Source organism: Abramis brama (genome assembly GCF_963993115.1).
Source record: "Abramis brama genome assembly, chromosome: 22".
Classification (NCBI taxonomy): Eukaryota; Metazoa; Chordata; class Actinopteri; order Cypriniformes; family Leuciscidae; genus Abramis; species Abramis brama.
The window spans coordinates 9,294,770-9,311,214 of record NC_139984.1 but is presented as its reverse complement, the minus strand read 5'-3'; the positions used below and the strand labels follow the sequence as shown (position 1 = coordinate 9,311,214).

Genomic DNA, 16,445 nt, shown 5'->3' with positions numbered 1-16,445 from the left:
TTCTCGCTCGCTGTGACAACTAACCTCTGTCACTCCCACACCAGAACCACATCAAAGTAGCAGGAGCAAGTTTTCGAGACACGACGAGACACGCACAGGTGAGTGAGGCATGTTTCCCACCAAAACCATCCCTAGGTCTAGACTATAAACACTTAATAGTGAATCTGGGTAAGACAAAAATACGTTTTGGATGAAGGATTGATGTATTGACTCATTATTTAAATTTTGTTAATTTTGATCAAAAAGGTTAGCCTAGTTACATACCTTAACTTCTGAAAGGATACATTGATGTTTAGTCTGGAAACAAACTTAGTGACATCCCACTGATTATATAACTATATAATACAGTATATCTAAATATATAACATATTTCTTAGAACACAGTATATACATAATAAATTGTATACAACAACGGCACACCAGTACTGTAAAGCTAATTAAAGCAAAACTCTAAAAGTCAACATCCTCTACCCATAAGGTTAGTCATATACTTCATTTGATAGACTTCCCTCATAAACATACCAATTTACTCACAAAGTTGGCAACATATGTAACTGTGCACAAATATCAAAGGCCCTGCATGTTACAGCTGTTAACCGAACACATGAACCATATCAACAAAATTACAATGGCATTCAATGACACTAATCACACAATTAGTATACAAGTATATACTGTATAAACATAAACATTTATAAACAGTTCAGAGACAAACTTGTTAAAATGAAACAAAACTGTACTTTTGTAGTCAAATATGTGAAAACATTATAATAGTCACTTTGAGAGGTAACTCAATTGTAATTGTTTTATTAGCTCCCTTTTTTGTCCTTCATATCAATAACTGAGAGTCTATCCTGTTAAATGTATGGTAAAAAAAAATTAAACTAAAAACTAAAAAAAAAATCTAATTAAATTTTTCACACAGTGACGTATGGGAATGTACTATTACTGTTTTACATCAATTACCGGATGAGAGTTTTTACTTACAAAACACAATGTGAACTATTTTATGAACAATATTTTTTTTTCAACTTGAATTAGCTTTTTTATTTTTACGGTATTCTGCAAAAAAAGAGAAGAAATGTGTATTGTATTGTTATCTAATATAATATTTCACCACACATGGTAGGGTAAATTAATCACAAAGCTTACTGTATCATATTTAATACACAAATTATCAACCTGATCAAAACTTGCCTGAAAAAAAAAAAAACAGTTCACAATCTGCATCATCTGATTTATAGCCTATACTTATATGTCTTCAGGTTGTGGTTCACGTGTCTTTTTGCTGAAATCTTTACTGATTTTTATAAAGTAAACGTAAGAATAACTTATTGTTATATTCTTACTAATATTTAAAAGACGAACACTTACTGGACTGAAGCAACTTAGGTTTACTTGATTATCCATTCAACATCTTTTTTTGTTGTTGTTGTTGTTGTTGTTAAAATGTGAGTATCAAATATGATCTTTCAGGCTTTGAGGAACATATCTGTTCATCTCTCAGTCATAATTGGATTGCATTGCATTGCATTATATGCTAAGCATTTAAATATCATCTGACTAAGACGTATTATATTGTAGTATCAGTCTCCAATATACTGTACCGTCCAGGGCTTCAGACTGCATTTTGCAACTATTTTTCCTGCCGGTTTGACTAAATTTTGTTATATTGGTCACACTGGTGCCACGACCACGTTGCCCAACTGATAAGAGCTGCCATTTCTGTTGCATTTGAGAAACGGCAAACGAAACAAAATAACTCGTTTGAGCTGGACAGCGCAGAATGTTTATCAGCTCGGACCAATTATGCCATGAATGAATAAGTTATAGAAGGCTTTTCAGTCCACAAATCACCAACATTCACCATGGATTTAATGTAGTAACGCTAACTGTAACCATGGTATTGTGGCGGAAATGGTTGAATGTTTTTACATTATTCATATCAGGGTTCGCACAACCTTTTGAGAGTAAAAATCAAGCACTTTTCAAAGACTTTCAAGTGCTTCACACAACTTTTTCCCAGCACTTCAAATCTCTAAATGTGAATAATTGCATGCAGGCTGATTTAAGGTGTGCCCATACATTTTCTGCTTGTGCTCTTAATATTTTTACAGTAAGCGGCTACAGTGCTCCTAGTAAGATAAGTTAGTCTGGAGGCCTGCCGTCTCTCAAAGATCCATTCAGAACTGTATTACGCAGTGACATTTGGTATACAGTATCTGCCTGATTCATGAACCAGTGGTTTCGATGTGGTTTGATGCCCAGCATTCTGTTCTCCAGGCTGGGATCTCCACGAGGGACTTGGGAAATCTCTTTGTCCTCTCCAGCAGAGAACATACCGTCTCCAGATCTCCAGGTAGGCCTCCCTGATCTTTATGATACGAAAGGCGTAAACCACAGGGTTCACCGCTGAGTTGGCGTGAGAGAGGAGTATTCCCGTGTAGAAAGCGATCTGGGGGACGCCTTGTGGGCCCGTTGAAAGCAGTACACAATTCATGAGATGAAGAGGCATCCAACATGCTGCAAACAGCAGGAGAACCAGAGCCAGAGAACGTGCCAGCCTCTTCTCCTTGATTAGAAAAGCCCTTAGTTTAGATTCAACGGGCGCCGAAGTCTCGTCTTCCCTCCGGAGGCGTTTCCGGAGACTGTAGAAGACCAGAGAGTAAAGAAGAGTCATGACTGCCAAGGGGAGTAGGATGCAGCCCAGGTAGTTGAAGTAGACCATATAGGGAAGCGGGATGACAGCTAAAAAGGTGCAGTTGATATGGGAAGAGTTAAGGAGAGGGGAGGACAGGGAATGGCCGTTGTGCCAACCAAAGAGAGGGGTGAAACCCAGCAGACAGGATATCAACCAACACAGGACTACAGCAGCCCATGAGCGCTGCTCAGTGGCGATCTCTTTGTACCTGCAATCACAGAGCATTTGTTCATAAATGTCAGCCGCTAATTAACTTAGCAGGACACACACTTAACCTAAATCAAAGTTCCTTTAAGGCAAGTCATTGTCAAGTCATACAAACGCTTCTCAGGCATGCGAGTGCAGCTCTTATCTCTTTGAATGGGGAAACATTGAATTCTCCAAAACTCTTCACCAAGCTTACAATTAAATTTCATATTTGAAATCACCAATGAAATCTGACAACAACTATCTCATAAATTTTGTTTCTAAACGCTCGAATCATGACAGAAAATGACTTTTTCCAGGCTGGATCAAGCTAATGCGCAGTGGAAGTGCAAGTCCGACTGACTCTGGAGCTTCTAACGGCTGCAGTGACGTGATGACTTTACCAATCGGCGATTGGCTCTTATTTAGAAGGCGGGACTTATTCCACCATATTGAGCGTTGCACTTTCCCCATTCAAAACAATACGAGTGACACGTCTTGTGTAATTCTAGTCTTTTAGTCTGTGGAAAAGAAGTCCACTTTGATATATGTGCGAACTGCATGAAATGTTTTTGGACACATAAATGCATGTTATTTACAATGAAATGAAAATCTATTATAGTTTAAAATTATATTAAATGCAATTTGTTTGTTTTTTTACCCACTTAATCAGGACTTAATTACATCTTTATATGTCATTTCATAATCACTTCTATTGTTTTTGATATATGGTTAAAGTTACTGCTGAATGTACTGATAAGCATTTATGTCATTTCTATTGAAACTTTTATGTCATGTAGAATATATTTAAATATATTTGTTACTGCACATTTATAATGATGAAGTTGTAATTTAGTACATGTAAAATATATGAACTATAAATGTAATATCAAATAACACACTAGAGTTAAAATTATAATCAATACTTTAAATGTGCTTTAGTATGTTAGTCAGCTCATCAAAATAAGTGTATTAAGCACGACAATAGACTATTAACAATAACATAATGACTTTAAAGTAAAACTTTAATTTGACATTATTACAAAGTGCTCTTTTTTTAAAGTGTACTTAAGTGTGTTCAGAAACATGGTCATGATAGTGTACAGGCGTTTTATTTCACTAATATTAAATTATATGCAATATATATTAAAATAAAATCACATTTTTATGATTTTTAAGTATTCACATTCAGTACAATAAAGCACTTCTTATCCACAAGGGTAAGCATTCTGATCTAGTACTTCTAGTACTCCAAAATACTAAACTATTAACAATATTGATTTTTAATCATGACATTTGACTCGTCACTGTGTTAACACCAGGCCTGATACCTGATTTTATGTTTGGGTTGATTATTATGTGTTTCTCATTGAGCTCTGGATGTGGGAAAAGCATATGTTATGTGTCAGCTGGGAATACAGTCAACAAGTGCCATATTGTTTAGATAAATGCAGTATAATAAGTGTGAGAACACTGTTTATTGAACCTCAAAGACAAATAAAAACAGGACATGAACTCTGCAAGGCCTTTGTACGTTATACAAAACTGATCAATTAAAAGCTTTGTATTTGTACAGTGTTTTTCTATTAGTGAGTGTAACAAGTGCCATTTCAATTGTATCGTTTGCTAATTAAATTGACCCAAAAATGAAAATGTTCTTATTTTATTTAGGCTATACCCTTATGTCATTATCTCATATGTTGATGTTGATATTTTCCATTAAAAGAAAATGAGGCAATGAAGCCCCACAGGCTATATCATAACTTGTTATAGGCTATTCTAGGTTATATTGACTTATTATTCAATGTTTTACAGTGAATTTAATATTTCTCAATCCACTGTCCTTCCACATTAAAACAACAACAACAACAACAACCTCAGAAAACAGAAGGCTACAATATGACACTATAGCCTAACATTAGCAGGTTAGTTTGTTGATTGCTTTTCGTTTGTATTACTGTATTGTATATATCTGTGAAAGAAGAACATTATTTTGCTTTTGCATTATTAAATGGACAGTTCTCCCAAAAAAGAACAAATGCTTTTATGGTGCTTTTTATACTTTATGAAATTTGACGTCTCAGTCAGTCCAGACGTCCTGAGTGAGTACAAATTAAAGTTTTCATTTTGGGCTGAATAACTAACAGTTAAATGACTTGCAGGCATTGTGTTAAAATGCGGTTTCAAATCAAAACAGATATATAATAATGAGTAACACTTTGTATGACACGTGTTTAGGGTTTGAAATAAACACGAGCCAACCCACCAAATGCGGATGAAAATCAACCGTGACGGTTATGAACACACTAGCCAATTTGGCGGATTCTGATTATGTTCTGTCAGTTTCCATCTCCATCAGAGTTTCATTTCATAGGCGACCCCAGTCCCATAAATGGACTCGGAGAAATGTCGCACATCCAACACTTTTGCGCCCTCTAGCGTCTATATTGCGACGCTGCTAAAATGCCGACAATGCAGTGCTTTATGAAAAACATCTAGTCAATTTATTGACGTGAAGGGCATGACAATTTTATCATCATGAAATGATATTGCTGTGGTATAATTTTGTCATCATGATCATATTTTGGAACATAGTTTTCATTATCATTGTTGGACGTTTTGGGAGTAAAAATCTAATAGTTGTGATTTTGTTAATCTTCTTCTGGCATATTTCTGATACGTTTGTTTGGCTAGTAGAATTGCCGGTTCTTAAAGTCCCCATGAAATCAAAATTGACAATTTTTTTTAATGAGTAGGTATTGATATTTATTATAAATTATTTATCCTTGCACATCATTCTTTTTTTCTTTTCTTTTTTTAATTCCTGTGCCCTCATAATTTTTATTCAAAATAAACCAGTGCTATACAGTGCTATTTCTTTGGCATGTTTACTGGCATTAGGGTGGGATATAGCAATAGCAAACCACAACCATCCAATCAATTCCCAATGGACAAAATCAAGTCCCACCATACATTTTTTCTTATTTGAAAAGCCTTTTTCTTTGGATATGTGTCAAAATAGGGAAGATTAGACTATTGTGTCTTCTGTTTCATGTCGACAGCCATATTGGCTGGTGGGTAAAAAAGTTAATTTCAAACCCTGGACACATTATATGATACAATATAAACAGTGTACGATCATCTCAAACTGACTAGGAACTGTAGGTGCATTCACGCCATGTTGTAATTTCCCGTATTTACGATATTTCAACTTGTAAAAAGCGTCCATGTCTTCGTAGAGCTCGTGATTACAGTTTGTAAGATGGGAATTTTCTGAGAGCTCCTACTTGTACCACCTGACCACTGCAGATTAACTGAGGTGATGATAGTTTTGCCATAGAAATGCATAATTCAAAGTCCGAGGACGTGAACTTTGAATAGAACGTCACGTGTTGTCATCTCGACATGACGTGAATGCATCACGTGTTTGCTGGCTCTGACTGCTAACATAAGATTGCCAAAAGTTCTTACCTGAGAGGTATTGATACCCGCAGGTATCGGTCCACAGCAATAGCCAAAAGAGACAACACAGATGCTTGGGTCAGCACCAACACCACACAACTGACCGCCAGACAGGCCTGGAATGGGATCTCCACCCACCCGTCCACCAGCACAGCCAGTGGCACTGCCACCGACCCTACCAGGAAATCTGCCACGGCCAGAGAGACCACAAAACAGAAGGTAGGTTGACTGAAAGTCCGCGTCAAACACACGGCCCAAACCACCAGCACGTTCCCCAGGCAGCAAGCCACAGCGATGGCGAGCTCCAGAGAGGTGTAGATCAACCAGGCCATGAGGAGAGCAACCAATACAAGGATAACGAGCAAACAGAACAGAGTCTCAGTCGAGATAGAAAAATCTGAAGATGGATCTGAAGAAGCCTGTGAACATCTGGTCTGCTCTCCTTCACACACACACACCCCTGATCTTCAGTATGCATCTCTAAGGGTCTCATTTTCACTTATATGTCTTCTGAATAGACAATATTATTCACTGTCACATCTGTATTTCATCAACTAATTCCATTTGAAGGCGGATAAAAATAATGATGTTAAATCCCGAGTCACAATCAAAATGTTGGAAAACGTGCTGCTTATTTTAGTTCTATCACACTAACAACCACAGCTTCAAAGTTATCTTTAGCCTCTACAATACTGGCGAGATACTGTTTGTGCAGCAATAAACATTTAATACAGCAGTATGCTACATTTGTCACGTGACCATATCACATGCAAGTTTAATTCATCTGGGGACCTCACCTTGGAAATATTGTGTGTTTTTAATGCAATTTCTGAGGAACTGTTTGTGGTCAAACAATATAATGAGTCACAAAAAAAAAAAAAGTTATAGTTGATATTACTTCCAGTAGTGTAAGGTGGTGTGGTAACAGAAGCGCATGGAGAAGATAAGGGGTAGAAAAACAAAAACGGTATTTATTTTAATAAACAAAACATGCAGTAGATGCAAGGAGACTAAATAACAGGAACTTAGGAGATCACATAACATGACCAAACGAAAACTAACAAGGAGTAACTGAAACACAGGGCTTTAAATACACAGACAAAGGAAACTAGATGTGATAAAGGTTAAACTAATAAGTAACTAAGGCAACTAACTAGGGAGTAATCAGGGAATAAACTGGAAGGGAATACAAGAAAATGAAGCACAAGTACAAAATTACTACTAAATTACATATCTCTCGGAAGGCGTGTCCTCACAGTGTCTTAATCTCTAATGGCAGAGAGAGGAAGGTGGTTTAGGAGGTGGGCAAGCAGCTGGTACGGATGGGGACCTGGAGGAGACGGTAGAGGGAGACACCAAGGAGGAGACAACAGAGGGATCAACTAGTGTGGAGCATGGGCGATGGGTCCAGGCAGCACCAGGGGACTGACTGACGGATGCGGAGCCGTAAGAGATGGAGACCCAGGTGGAGCTGAGAGGAAGATGATCTAGAGCAGGGATGCCCAATCCTGCTCCTGCCGATCGACTGTCCTGCACAGTTCATCTCCAACACTAATCAAACACACCTGAAGCAACCAATTAAGGAGCCGGAGGGAAGGAGGAGCCCAATGGAGCTAAAGGGATGGAGGGCTGAGGCGCAGCCGGAGGCCCGGGAAGTCCACGGCAGGACCAGGACAACGATGGACCAAGGCAGAGTCAGAGGATAGAGGGAGCCCAAGTAATGACAGACCACGGTGAACCAGAGTGAGCGTGGAGCCAAGGCGGAGCAGAGGGACTAACAGACCGAGGTGAAGTCATGGGCCCGGAGAAGGTGCAGCCAGGGAATCCGCCTCACAAGGCCAGGATGGTGTTAGAGATGTCCGAGGGGGAGCCAAGGAGCTGGAGGGAGCCAGTGGATAGGGCTGAGCTGATGAGTTGAATGGCACCAGCAGAGAAAGCGGATCCAGGGGAGTGGATGGAGCCAGTGGAGAGGGTGGGGCCAGTGATGGAGGAAGGATTCCCGATGGGACCAGTCCATGCAAGAAGCCAAATGGGACAGGCTGAGGAGGAATGATATCGGGGTTGGGGACTGTGGTTAGGAACTGGCTCCGTGGTCCACAAATCAATGAGCCATAGCTCCTCTTCTGCCTCTGGGAGTTGTTCAGCCTCTGCGAGAAGCTCCGGACTCTGATGATGACTCTGGCTTCTGGTCTGGAGCGGGCAGGAGGATGGCTGCTGGAGGTGGTACTGGATCGGGGGAGTTGGAGTTGATGTTGTCCACCTCAACAACTCCCATGGTGAAGGAGGATCCACACACCCATAAGGTGTAATCGGAGAAGCCGATTAGGGGACGTGGCCCTCCTTCAATAGCAGTACCTGCTCCAATATGCCGTCCAACCTGCTCCAGAAGAGGTACTTGAGTGCCTCATCGTCCCACCGTGCCTCATGGTACAGCTGCAAGAACTCCTCCACATACTTCTCCAGTGAGCATCCGCTTTGTAGCACAGTCCATTTTTTTCTTTTCTCTTATCACTTTTAGGTCTGTGGTAGCAAAGTGCTGTGCTGGGAATACGTACCAAATCATATCATGTCTATCAATGAGTGCCCCTCGACTTATGCTGGAACTTATGCTTAAGTTTCTTTCCTCCAGGCATGAGACTGTACTGCGCCCGTACTACAAGTTAAAAGTCAAATGCAGTGTGGCAACTGAGGGTGCTTTTGTTTATAGTGGTGTGCAGACATTTTCCTATGACAGTAAACTTGCATTTGACCCGTAAGAAATCTAAATCAGTATTGTCATGAGGTGAGATCTCATTAAAGACCAAACAAGGCCAAGTTGAAATCTAAATCCTACAAAAAAGAACAGGAAAATATAACACTTGAGTTACATTTTTAGCAAATCATAAAATTTGTTACACACACACACACAGCTGATGCAACTGGTTTCTGGTTGTGATCACTGTTATGATGATACATTTCTCATATCAAAAGTCTAACTGTAAGGTCCTCCTGGGTCAGAAGAAATTTGGGATTAGACATCAAAAGGACATTTTTGTCGGTGTAGTTGTTCTGATTACACAATCTTCTGTTATTCTCTATTACTGGGACCTTGCTGACATTTCACTCCCTCCATCTGCTGGTCAGTGTTCATTAATGCATCTTGTTTATTTAAAAGAAGTGACTGTTTTGTATTCCTACGGACTACAGGGGGCAGTGCTGCATTTGAGTCTTCATCAGCCAAAGACAGTTGTGGTCAGTGAATGAAGCAGTGAAATCTCTTATTAGGAGATGAATGACTGGGAGAACTGAAAATACTTAAAGATCAAGTTTGAGAAAAAAACAATTGAGAAATGCCAAAATGACCAGACAATTGATTCAGTTCTCCTCAAAGAACTGGCTAATAATAATAATAATAATAATAATAAAACTGACCAGAAAGAGTTATTTTTTTACACAGTTTTTGTGTTAAAGATTGTCTTCTTTTTTTTAAATCGAAATATTTTAAATCTAATTCAGTCAATGTTTAAACATTTCATAATGATGAATTTTAGACTGAAAAGGAATACAAGTTTAGTAAAAAAAAAATATATATATATATTCGACATTTTGCAAAATGATGAAAACGTGTCAGACTGTATAATACTAAAATTGAATAAATTTTCAGGACATTTTTGAAGATTGTATAAGCATGTTTAAGCAAAATGTATGTGAAACTGTGCTATTTTTTTAAAATTCCATATTGAAATTAAAACAGACTTTCTCTGTATGATGTTTCTGCATGTTAGAACACCAGGGTTGTACATCATGATGTCTTTGTAGAGAACCAACACTTTTTTATTATTATGCAACTCATTTCAAATACAAACCAAAAAAAAAAAAAAAAATGTCTGTCAGAACACACATTTTTATAACTTCTAACTGGGATATTTTTTTCATCAAAACTTTATATAAGAATTTCATCTATAAACTAACACTATGACCTGTACAGTTTGTCACTAACATTCAAGGAATATACAAGAATGAAAAAAATAAATAAAAAATAAATAAATACAGCTTCATCAGTCTCATTTCAAAATGTTCATTTTGGATCCTAAATGAACGTCATAATTAGTACTTCAACATGATTGCAAAACTAACATTGATTTTACACAACAGTACTGTAAACAGTAATTTGGCAACTTAAGTTTCATTCAAAATTGTATATATAGTTTTATAATAAATTAGACTATAATTGTAACAGTTTGTGTGGTTTTAAAAGAAAGCCACTGGCATGAGACAAACATCTTTCTCTACTCGACAATCATTAACAGTTCTGTTGTAGTGGCGGTTTCCAGAGTACACATACGCTTTGCATATGTGGCCATATGTGCGTGAATATGTATATGGTGGGCATGTGGTAAACTGCCATCAGATGGAGCACAGGGCTGTGTCAGAGATACTGTCTTTTGTGAGAGCTCCTCATGGTGAGACTGATATGAAAATTCCAGTGTGGCCAGTTTGTTTTGTTGTTTTTTTGTTTGTTTTTGTTTCATCTGTCCATAGAACGTTTGAAAAGTAACTGACACTAGTGGAACTTCAAACGGGATGGGTTCTATGGTCAGATGAAACCAAAAACATTAGCTTTTTTGGCAGCAAACACTTATTATGGGTTTGGTGCACACAGGGATAAAAAGTACCCTGTGTGTAAAATGAAATACTCTGCTGTATCTTTAATGCTGTGGGCCTTATTTTCTGCCAGAGGTCCTGGACATCTTGTTCAGATACATGGCATCATGGATTCGATCAAATACCAACAGATAAAAAATCTAAACCTGTCAACCTCTGCTAGAAATCTTATAATGGGCCGTGGTTGGATCTTCCAACAGGACAGTGATCCAAAAACAAACATCAAAATCAAAACAAAAATGGGTCACTGAGCACAAAACCAAGCATCTGCAATGGCCATCCCAGTCCCTGACCTGAACCCTATAGAAAACGAGTGGGCTGAACTGAAGAGAGGAAGCGCCAACACGGATCTGGGAATCTGAAGGATCTGGAGAGATCCTGTATGGAGGAATGGTCTCTGATCTCTTGTCAGGTGTTCTCCAAACTCATCAGGCATTATAGGAGAAGACTAAGAGCTGTTATCTTGGCAAAAGGAGGTTGCAAAAAGTATTTAATAAAAGGGGGCAAATAATTGTTCCCAACGTGTTTGGAGAAAAACATTTATTTCATAATGTGATTTTCCCCCCACTTTCAATTCATTAAAAGGTTAGATTTTTGCAAAAAAAAAATTTTTTAATAACAATGCAGATTTATTTTTTACAGCCATCTTTGATCATATTTACCAAGGGGGCAAATAATTCTGACCAGCACTGTATGTTGTCTGGTCGGTTCAGTCATATTAATACTTGGGGAAAAAAAAAAAACTGATCATGAACAAAACATTTTCATGACTGCATTGTCAAAAATACAACTTTGCATGTAAAGATTAATTTATTCAGGCACATCAGGTGTCAACATTTAATGGCATTAAAAATTCATTGAAATTAGCACAAAAATTTGCAAATATTTTATATATAAAAAACGGATTCATAACTACATATAACGCAGTGTAATGGTTAACAATCCTCAGATTTACATATTTCAAAGATCACCTTCAACTTCATAGAATTCCATGTTATTCAATGTTAGTGTACATAAAAATTCCCAAGTTCAATTGAGCCTCAATTAAGCCAAATACTATTATAAAATCAGTGTTTTAAGTCCACATTACATTATGAACATTAAAAAGGCAAACCCATCCTCTGTAAAATACTCAGTATTTATTTACTCTTTCCCAGCTAGGAGAAAGTCTTGGTGGATGGAGCACATTAACTACCCGTGAATCTCTACGAGTTGTTCTGAAGGCCTCTCAGTGTTCTCTCAGTGAACTGATAGGTAAGTTTACGCTTCACTTTGCAGATCTCCCCTGTTCGCGAATAGTTTCGCAGGGCACGGGCCATTTTCTGGTACGTCATGGTTTTCCGGTTGCCCTTGCGTCTGCCCCACATCTCTGCCAGCTTTTCCTTGTTCTGGGAGGAGAACTGGAACGTTCCGCTGTTAGACTGAACCCACCAAATGCAGCTCCGCATGTCTGGTGTCTGTAGCATCTCATATAAGAACTGGAACAGGCGCTCTTTCCTTTTACCTGAGAAATGTCAATGGTTTAGTGACTGTTAAATAGCAGAATGTAACATTTACGCATCTGTCTATTCATCTGTCTGTCTGTCTATCTGTTTGTGTGTCTATGTAATCACTCAAGTAATTGAAAGACCAATGCACAGTCTATTATCAAGGCCTATTATTATTATTATTTACACTGGCTTTGGTTCGATCGATTTGGACATGATGTCCAAATCGATTGAACCAAAGCCAGTGTAAATCACTTGACTGTAAGGGTAACTCTATTTGGAAGAAAAAATACAAGGTGGGTGACATGTTGGAAACATAAACACAACGTTTGACACTAAATAAAGTCAAAAGAGCCCAGCCAAGTCTGTCTCGACGATTTTCAGTTCTCTAGATATGACTCCTCAATGTAAGTGGGATTTTATGCCCATGCTAATTGAAGTTGTTTGTGGATCCCAGTGACTTCAAACAATCTGTTGTGTTCCACAGGACTCGAGGGTGAGTAAATTATTAGAACTGATCATTTATTGGTGAAACATTCCCTTTTAATTATTTTTAACCAGTCCATTTTAATCGTACTCACTAAAACGAATCGACTGCCCCAAAACCAAAATGAAAATAGGACAAACATTAGCACGAAACTAATGCTGTGTTTTACCTGAGAGCGGCGCTAGTGCCATAGAGTCATACACAATCTGTCCCTTCCTGTCAGAGGTCGGAGATGGGGGAAATTCTTGGCATCCAGAACTGGTGGACAGCGAATCTGAATCACTGCACTGGTTTCTGTCATACTGGCAGTGTCCCTAAAACGTAGACTGTTATTAACATCCACGCATAGGTCAAACTACATCCAGAACTTCATATGACTGTAATATTATTAGTGTTTATGTCTGGTGAGACCTACCCAGTCGTTGTGACTTGACTGAGAGAGCCACGTCTGCTGCTGCTGAGGCTGTTGTTCATGAGTCTCATCTGTTCCTGGTACTGCACTATAATGCCATTCATATGCATAACGACCAGACCAGCTGTTCTCTATGGAAACACATCAATCATTATTATAACATATGCTGCTCGCTACAATCAACAACACATACAAGCTGGAAGAAGTTGTGGTTATTTTGGATGATAAAGCACTTTATCCAATCCAACTTGGCAGCAACAAATACCATTTGTAGGTTGATTCCCATGAAAAGTGTAAGTACTGTTAATCTGTAGCACTTTCAAAAGACACAGCAACAGCTCGACCAATGGTGTGAGTTTGGGGGCGGGGCGAGCTGTCTGACTGACCAATGGGGGAAGTGGAGAAGGTAGACCAGTTTAAAAACTGTGTGACTGTTTATACAGGTTTTTTTTTTTTTTTTGTGGCAAAAAGATCACACAATTCACAAGTACTTTTTATTGCTAAATTCCCACTGTTTTTACAGTTTCTAAACTAAACTGTACGGAATCCACGTCTTGAAACAAATAACAAAGCTTTGTCAAAGAGGAAATTACTAACCTTACAAAACTGAAAGTGCATTTCCATTCAGTTCAAAAAGGAAAAGTGGCCCTTCCCTCAGTGGACTCCTATGGTGTTTTAGTTTTGATTGTAAAGCACTCACCTGCCATACTGTGCTCCTCTTGGTTTCTCCTCTGGACACATGGCGCGGACATCACCTCCACCGAGTGCTCCTGCAGGTATTCCTCAATCATGTCGAGGTCCAGGTTCCCTGACAATGCCTCTCTAGGGCCCAGGTCTTGGAAGTATTGAACCTGTAGGTAATTCAATGCATGTAATCAGATGCAGTACAGACACTACACAATGAGCATCAGTGGGATAATGGGTAAAATAAAGTTAAATATTTCAGTTTCATTCTTTCGAGTTGCTTTCATGTTTAGGAGAGACAATTTTCTTTCCTTCTCGTAGATTCAAAGAACAACACATTTAAAAATTATATTAAAAAATGACAGTATATATATATAAAGTCGTGCTCAAAATTTTACATATCCCTTGCAGAACCTGCAAAAATTTTAATAATTTTAACAAATCGAGGGTTCATAAAATTGCATGTTATTTTTCATTTAGTACTGCTCTACAGAAGACACTAATATGCTTCCCAGAAAACAGACACAAAAAAAAAAAAAAAAAAGACAAAAAAATTGTTTACCCTAATCATCCAAATCAAAAAGTTTAAAAACTCCCTCAATTGTCCTCAGTGTGAAAAAGGTTAAATATTCAAAAAAAGCAAAGAAAAGCAAAGAGAGTACAGGACCTGGAGTATTATCCTGAAGAAAAGAGCTCAGAAAAAACAAGGGACTCGTGAACAACCATCACAAAACATAAAAACAGCCGTGGATCATCCAGGTAATGAAATACAGTATTAAGAATCAAGTGTACATGTACAATTTTGAATGGGATCATTTTTATAGATTCAACTATATATATTTTTTTCTTGTGGACTCTATGTAACTATATTAACTCTTATTTTGTTAAAATTATTTTAAAAGAAAATGCAAATTCTGCAAGGGGTGTGTAAACTTTTGAGCACAATTATATTAATTTATAGTTACAACTGTTTAACAGGAATATTGGGAGGAAGTTGCAACAATTTGCATGAGTACAAAGTGAATCTCCCTCTTCTCAGTAAAAATGATAATAATTTGCATTGTGAGTGTGTGTAAACAATTTAGTGGTAATACTACGCATATTATTTAAAAAGCATATATATTTTGCCTACAGCATTTTGACATTTAAGCCACACTTTAAATGTCTGAATGTCATTGCATTAAACAACAAAATATAAAACTAAGTGTCATTTTACTTTCATTTTTACACCAGCATATTTTCATGCAACATATGCAACACTTTAAAAGTAAATCAAACTTTCTGCATTCATATGTGTAGATCAGATATGATATTATACAGGAATAATGATTGAATGTGCACCAATACATTCATACAACAGTGGCATTCAAGTGCCGTTCAAGAGAGCTGATATATGCACACCTGTGTGTTTAATATATCATAGTGCATATGTCCTTTAATTTATATACAGGTATTATTATATTTTTTTTTTTTTTTTTTTTATGAGATCCTGCAGAGCTGGAAAATCATTTGTCATACACCCCCACCCCAGAAAAATAAATAAATAAATACTCACGGTTTCAAGGGCCAACATCTGAAAGAAAAAAAAAATCAGATAAGTATACAAAACTCAAACAGCACGAGTACAAACCCCTTATAGTGACACTGCACAGAATGAACGCAATGCTGTTAGAATGCAGTTTGATCACTTTCTGAAACATATTTCAGAAACTGAGACAAAAAAAAACAACAACTGTAAAATAAATACTCTCACATAACTACAGAAGCATCGTGAATATTCAGTTACCTCAATGTAGTTCCAGTGGCTGAGTCGACTATTAATGTGTCGCAATAGGAAAGTGGAAGAGCCTATGACTGCTGAACAAGAGCTTGAAAGTGAAGCTGTGCATCACCTGTAATACACACCTGTCGTCTGATCTGACCCATTTATATCCTCCTCTCTCTCTCTCTCTCTCTCTCTCTTCACTTTCCCCTCCTCCTACTGGAATCCTCATAACGTTGAGCCAACCTTCCATCATCAAAATGCAAATCTCTATTAATCAAACATTCATCTGGGTTTAACGGTATGAACGCGTCTTACAACCACTCCCCATGCTCTGTCTGTAGTAAAGCCTTCTGGGTATTTGGTCTGCATTGTTATAGTTTGTGTCCTAAAAAGTAGGATTTTACTTATAACCGCCACAGCGATTATTGATATAATTAGGGTATTACACGCATCCAGATAAAATCTCTTATCCCTGTCTAAAATCTTGCAGTTGATATTATTATGGTGTTGATAGGTCAGGATAACCATCATAACCCATTTATTTAACGGCCCGTGATCCGAAATGGATGAACTACTTGAGATGTACCGAAGCAGACGTTCATTAAATGTTTATTTGT

General features: G+C 37.8%; 2 protein-coding genes across 2 annotated transcripts; both read right to left on the bottom strand.

Moving 5' to 3' along the window:
* Positions 1-1,887: 1,887 nt before the first annotated feature.
* Positions 1,888-6,681, bottom strand: LOC311073447 (adenosine receptor A1; the record flags this gene model as incomplete). Its single annotated transcript, XM_084099223.1, has 2 exons — positions 1,888-2,909; positions 6,359-6,681. The coding sequence occupies 2 exons, from the start codon at positions 6,679-6,681 to the stop codon at positions 2,195-2,197; spliced, it is 1,038 nt and encodes a 345-aa protein (XP_083955349.1). The 3' UTR covers positions 1,888-2,194.
* Positions 6,682-11,521: 4,840 nt separating this feature from the next.
* Positions 11,522-15,966, bottom strand: LOC311073573 (uncharacterized protein). Its single transcript, XM_084099431.1, has 6 exons — positions 15,850-15,966; positions 15,619-15,636; positions 14,080-14,230; positions 13,383-13,510; positions 13,137-13,281; positions 11,522-12,497 (listed from the first exon to the last, which is right to left on the bottom strand). Exons 2-6 carry the CDS (start codon positions 15,634-15,636, stop codon positions 12,199-12,201), a joined length of 741 nt encoding a protein of 246 aa, XP_083955557.1. The 5' UTR covers positions 15,850-15,966; the 3' UTR covers positions 11,522-12,198.
* Positions 15,967-16,445: the final 479 nt, after the last annotated feature.